This window comes from Parus major, chromosome Z, assembly GCF_001522545.3.
Source record: "Parus major isolate Abel chromosome Z, Parus_major1.1, whole genome shotgun sequence".
Taxonomy (NCBI): Eukaryota; Metazoa; Chordata; class Aves; order Passeriformes; family Paridae; genus Parus; species Parus major.
The window spans coordinates 25663489-25669751 of record NC_031799.1 but is presented as its reverse complement, the minus strand read 5'-3'; the positions used below and the strand labels follow the sequence as shown (position 1 = coordinate 25669751).

General features: G+C 48.5%; 1 protein-coding gene across 2 annotated transcripts; it reads right to left on the bottom strand.

The window, feature by feature from the left end:
* Positions 1–1161: 1161 nt before the first annotated feature.
* On the bottom strand, positions 1162–5338 carry DMRT2 (doublesex and mab-3 related transcription factor 2). 2 transcript variants are annotated; one of them, XM_015652150.3, is made up of 5 exons: positions 5078–5338; positions 4141–4509; positions 3953–4055; positions 2364–2422; positions 1162–1706 (listed from the first exon to the last, which is right to left on the bottom strand). In XM_015652150.3, exons 2-5 carry the CDS (start codon positions 4489–4491, stop codon positions 1365–1367), a joined length of 855 nt encoding a protein of 284 aa, XP_015507636.1. In that variant the 5' UTR covers positions 4492–4509; positions 5078–5338; the 3' UTR covers positions 1162–1364. The 2 variants fall into 2 exon arrangements, with proteins under 2 accessions (XP_015507636.1, XP_015507635.1); XM_015652149.3 differs by having other exon boundaries at positions 1163–2422.
* Between the last annotated feature and the right edge of the window lie 925 nt (positions 5339–6263).

Sequence of the window (6263 nt, the reverse complement as noted above, 5' to 3'; positions counted from 1 at the left end):
ACTAAACACTTAGATGACTTAGTCACATAATCTGGAATTTACAAGCAAAATAAGCACTTAACCTGTGCAGGGAGTGTAATAAAATTAGAAAAAAATTACATTCTGCTCAAAAATAGCAAAGAGAAACTGTCCCTAGAAAATTATGAAAATTAAAAACAAACATAAACACTTTTCAATCGATGAGCACTGTATGCAGGATTAAAATGTTAAGGAAGGAAAGTAATTAAGGGATTACCTGTTAGCACTAGTTAGATGTGCTGGCAGCAACATAAAGGGAAAAACTTACAAAGTCACCAATTTAGAAAGCTTCAACCTCTGTTATAATGAGATCTAGCAATGCTTTTTCCCGTAAGCCTGAGGCAATTTCAGTTCTCAGATAATTTCTGCTGGATATTCTCCTTTATTTCTACCTTTATTTTCTATCCCTACACAAAGATATGGGATTAAAAAACTGAGAGACCGCTATTTGTTTTCTTGTTAGCAGTAATGATTCTGTGCATCATTTTTACAGCCTGAAGGTAATTTCAATTATTACAAAACAAGAATCTCAGGCTTTTGCTGGTCAAAAGTGAAATGTTCTCAGAAGGGAAATATTCACGGGGATAGAAATTCGAAGTAAAGTGAATTGAACATTAAAAAAAAAATAAAATTAAAAACTAATTGTAAAAAGCAGACGTTTTATTCAAAAATTGCATTTCAAAAAATGATGACTTTTTTATCAAAAGTTCACTAGAGTCATTCCCCTCAAAAACCAATCTAGTAATTCTCCCACTTTAGTAACAGAAGTGTTACAGAGAGGTGTGGAATAGACTAGTCTTTTGTGCTAGCCTGCACCCCCCCTTCAGAATAAGAAAGGTATATGGAACCTGATCCAAACCTCACTTACATATATAAAAAGTCTTGTGAATTCACACTAGCCTACATGAACTGTTGTTACTTCTTATAGTTACTGGAGGTTCACAGGAGAAATGACTGCATACTCCAGCAACATAAGTAGAAAGTACATTTATAATGGCAGATAAAATAAAAAGTGTATTTTGAAAGTAGGGCATACTTGCCTGCAAGATGCTAGAGACACGAGAGAGATCACTCCATGCTTGCAAGTAAACTCATTTTATTTAATGATTTGAAGGGCTGCTTAAAATAAAAACACTTTACAATCTGTACATGCAGTTTCAATTTTAAAAAATTAAATCTGTTTTTCAGAAAACATGCATATATATGTACATCATTTTGAAATAAAAGAAAGCATTACCATTTACTGCAGAAATTCCTCTTTAAAAAGCTTTTAAGAGGTAAGACAGGCAGGAGCAATTCTGCAGAAAGCAAAGCTTAAGACTCCCTACTCTGACGGTAAAGTTTATTCATTCAAAGACATTAGTGACAGCAGAAGAAGGTCGTTTAAGGATGGATTCAACTGAAAATGACAGTGGCTCAGATGCTGGAAGTTTTGTTGTGGCCTGTTTCGCCCCAAAAAAGTCTTTTGCACATTTATCTACAGTAAACTTGTATTTTTGGTTCTCTTTAACAGCACACTCCCTGTATTTCTTAGAAGCATCTTCAAAAGTCTCCTTCACAAATGACATTCTTAACTCTGCTGTTGGAGTGTCAGGAAATGTCTGGTGGAACAGTGACTGAAATGCACTGTACTTGAGCGGTGGAGAGGGCTTGGTGCTGTTTTTGCTGATCTTGCTTAATGCCTGTTCCTGAGGAGACAGAGAACCCTTATCAGAAATCTGGGAGAAAGTTCTTTTTGGAGGAGAGAAAGCTGACCTCTCACGAGCTTCCTGATGAAGGCACAGTATTTCATTACGTGACTGCTGAATGTCTCGCGCGTGAGTTAGAACAAATGAATTTTCCACTTTCGGAGGCATGATGTCATGCTCAGTGTTTGGACAGTCCTGACTTTGTGAGACCTTGGCATCCCAACCTGTGCCAGGTTTGAGAGCTTGGACAGCAGTAGCATTTAACAGGCATTGCTGGTAGAGGAGAGCGTCACTAATGGGGCCACATTTTGGCCACACTAAGAACCTAGAAGACAGGGGATACTGCCTGTAGGTAGTAGCTACACTGACATTCGAAGAAATTAGTTCCATGTTGCTAGGTCCTGAATACTGCATCGTTAGATCAAGGCAGGTTGGTAAAAAATTGGAAAATTCCTTGTTTGGATTATCAACTTGAGTAGTGTTGAAGGCTGTTTTATACGAATTGTATTCAGCTCCACGCACCATACGGTTGGGGAGAAAAAGGGCAGCTGCTTGTGTAGCTTCCATCATATCTCTCTCTTTATACTCTCTCTCTAGCATAATGTTTTCCAACTCCTTATCAGCAAAAGCCCGTCTCTTTCTCATCCTGTCACTTACAGGAGGTGGCAAGGGTGAATTCCCTCCCAGGTAAGAGTCTGTTGGAATAGGACGGTAACCTAAAACAACAAAGCAGCATTAGGAATTAAGCCACTTCATAAAAACATTGAAGCTGTGCTTGTACAACAGCTCCCTGAGCCAGTCCCGCCAAGCACTGTGCTCTTGCCACAGACCCTGGTCACCATCAGCTCCCTCACCATGAGACAGAGGCTGAGCAGCTGGGCACATTCAGCCCCTCACTGCAGATAAGCAAGCCCAGCTTTTTTGACATGTGTAGTATCCCTCAGAGCCAATTGATTGGTAGCTTTTTTAGAAGTAGTTCCAGACAAACAGACTGAGGAAGAAGAAGAAAAAAAAAAAAAAAAAAAAAAAAAAAGGAAACCCCAACTGCATGTTATGACTGGTATTCCATCATGAGTCTTAAGGAGAAAGATAACCATTCACTTATTCAATTATTTTATTTCTTCTGAACTAGAACTTCAATACAACATAGAAATTCAGTTCCAGCACATTCAATTACCAAGCTCTCCGGCTTAATTTAGTATAACAGATAGGGTCCAATCCTGTTTGCTCTACCCAGACAAGTAATTCCATTGAATTAATGAAACTATTTACATGAGTCAGGAGAACAGGATTTTTCCTGTTTTCAGCCCCATTCCTCTCATACACCTTTCCCCTTTTCAAAGGAAGATACCTATATCTACAGCTGGTGTCTTTTCTATTTTCTAAAGATGAATCACTATGTACACATTGCTAGAGATGGTAGAAAATTCCAAGGAGAACTAGGAGAAAAGAAAAAGACAGTTAAGATAGATTAAAGAATACAGAATAGTTTTCAAAAGAATTAACTGTAGATGCAAATTAGAGGTTTCTAAAAGGACTAAATTTTAATTGAGCTTGAATAGACAAAGAAAAGAGCTTTCTATTTCAGAAAAAAAAAATTTGAGAAGTACAATGATTTATAGGGATATGGTTTAGAAAGTAATTAAAGCAAACATAGGAATAAATACCTGCGCAATCCCAAACGGATGTGGGGAAAGAAATACAACCTTTCACTAAAATACCAATCTCTAAAATATCATTCTTCCACAGTTAGTATTTTTGACAGTGTAAAAAATTAACCACCTTATTTTGCAGACCTTACTACTGATAATGCCACAAACGGCATTGCTGTGTTAGGCATTCAGATTAATAAAAAAAATTACTCAACTTACTCGTTTGCTGATTAACACACCCGCGAATAAACTACACTGTGAATAAATTACCCTGCGCTGCAAAACGCTGCTGGGCAGCCGTGTAAAAAGACTGCCAGCTTGTAACAGTTACTCTCAAATTTCAAACTACCCTTGCTAGCATTTCAGGCATTATTCTGAGCGGAGGGGGCACGGAACTGAAATTATGCCACACCGATTCCAGCCTCGAAGGGCTGGAGCCTCCGTCGCCCGCCCGCCGCTGGCAGCGGGGCGCGCTTTAACGCCGATTTCGGGAAATTTCGCTGCACTTCACAGGGCGCCTCGCATGGGAGGTGCGTGATTTCCCTGCTGCCAGGGGGCTGAGGGAACCCGTGGAGGGGCAGAGGATGCTCTTACCTTCCAGGATGCTCTTGGCCAAGAGGCTGGGCGTTCGGACGTGCCTCTGGTAGACGGCTTTGCGCTCCAGACTTGCCTGCTTCCCCGTCAGCCCCTTCTTGTCCTACGAGAGTGATGGGATAGCGGTGTCGGACCGGGGCCGCCCGGTGCCGCCCGGTGCCGTCCCGCCCGGTGCCGTGCCCGCTCACCTCGGTGGCCTGCTGCCGTCGGAGCGCCACCTGGGCGGCCATCACACGCTGCCGCTCCACCACCAGCAGGCAATTGGCGCACTGGCAGTCGCGCCAGCGGCAGAACCGCTTGTGTCCCTTCAGGCACGACACCACGCCGTGGTTGCGACACCGGGCGCACTTGGGAGTGCGGCTCAGCTTCCGCGGTTCGCCCCGCCGCGGAGCAGCCGCCGCCGCCTCCTCGCCTTCCTCCTCCTCCTCTTCCTCCTCCGGGCCGGTGCTGCCGCGCAGAGCACCGGGTGCCTCGTCCGGCTCCCCTTCCAGGCTCTCCACGTCGATCTCCCAGTCGGCGCCGGCGCGTTCCTCAGCCATGGCTCCTCGGCAGCGCAGCTGCAAGAGAGGGGTCAGGCCTCCCGCCCCCGCGGCGGAACGGCAGCCGGAGCACGCCCGGCTTCCGAGGTGCCCGCCTGCAGCCCCGCCGAGCTGCGCCCGAGTCGGGAAGTCACGGCAGAGCCCGCCTGGCATGTCGTCCTTCCCCTTAGCGTCAGCTCCGCTCTCTTGTGAACGAGCCACGCGGGACCCAGTTTAGCCACGACGGACGCCTCCCTCTCCCCCTCCCTCCTTCCCACCCCGGCTTATGGGGAATTGTGACAGCCCGCCGAGGCAGGAGCGCATCTCCTGCAGCGAAGGATGCGGGAGGAGCCGTCCCAGGGCAGTGCCCCACGCTGTCCGGTCTTAAGAGGGTCCTGCTTATTACAGGATCCTGAGAACCCTCCTGCCAGCTGCGTTCAAACTTGGGAAAGAGGCAGAGGACAGCTGGACTTCACACATCGCCGCTGTCCGCCCCAGCAACCAAAGGCAGTATGAGCTCCTAGAGCTATCTGCGGAGGCTGCATATTCAGACCTCCACCTGCTCCCACACGATCTCCCTGTCCTTGCTTCTGCACACCTCACTTACCAAAGGCAGGTGGTGCAGGAAGCACGCAACCCCTCAGCTCCTCGCAGTTCGCAAGGCGCCGCTGCCCCAGACCGCCCGGAGACAAGGAACTCCCGATGCCCGCACCTGGGGCTTAAGGCTCCGCGACAGCCGGGACCCTGCGCCGTCGGAGGGGATGGCCGGGTGTCGGGGCGGCCGTGCTGCGTGGCTGTGGGTGCGCGCTGGCCGGGCCGGGGATGAGGATGGCGATGGGGATGGCACAGAGCAGCGCCCGCCGCACCGCCCGTCGCGGTCTCAGCGCCCGCCGCGCCGCCCGCCGCGATATCAGCGCCCGCCGCGCCGCCCGCGCCGCCCATTGGGCGCCCGCCGGACAGCCGCCGCTCCGATTGGTCCGCGCCGCCCAGCCCCGCCCCCCGCGCGTGTGCCCGCCGGCCGCTCGTGGGTGCGGGCGCGGAGCGGAGGCGGGAGTGGGCGATGGGTGGTGGTGAGCTTTCATTCCGGGGAGAAAAAGGACTGCGAGAACAGACGGTAGCGCTCGTGATGGTGGCAGCTAAGAAACCCGCTCTGCAGGCGAGCGGCGTCCTTCTGCCTGAGGAGCGGGCCGGGGACGAGGGTTTAAAAACCTCGAACAGCCACCGCATTTTTCGTTTGCGGTCGTTCCCGTTACTTGACCCGCTAGTGGAAGGTACGCGTGGCAATGGTCTTTTTTTCCCGAGTCTGAAAATGCGGTGGGAACCTTTCGGGTATTAAGGCGACGAAAAATACTCGTCTATTTTTTAGCATTCCCTCCTTTTAGAAGGAACGTTTTCCACCGACACTGAGGTTTTTCCCCTAAATAACTTTCTTTTGCCTAATTAACCTTGTTCCCTCTCCTCCCTGACCGAGGCTGCTCTTTGGGAGCTGGGTAATGTCCGTGGTTTCCCCAGTCAGAGAACGATCGAAATTGTGACCCACAAAGCCTCAGTCGTGCTATGGAGACGCTAGACTTCAGTGCTTCGGCCACTGAAAACAGGAATTCCCGGGAAGCAGAAAAGGACAGAGTACAGCTCGGCCGCGTTCAGCACCGGGCAGGGGGAAACTGGTGCATTTAAACGGATTTTGCCCAGGAAGAAAAAGAATAAAGGCATGCGGGAGAACATTAATTTCCCACCAGCGTGCACTGATCGCAATCTAACGATATGCAGAACATACGGCCGAAACTAGTTTC

Coding starts and splice junctions, on each gene's coding strand:
- DMRT2 (XM_015652149.3), bottom strand. CDS start 4,491: ATGGCTGAGGAACGCGCCGGCGCCGACTGGGAGATCGACGTGGAGAGC. Junction 4,056..4,140: donor GACGGCAGCAGGCCACCGAG/GTGAGCGGGCAC, acceptor TCACTCTCGTAG/GACAAGAAGGGGCTGACGGG. Junction 2,423..3,952: donor GGCCAAGAGCATCCTGGAAG/GTAAGAGCATCC, acceptor TTGTTGTTTTAG/GTTACCGTCCTATTCCAACA.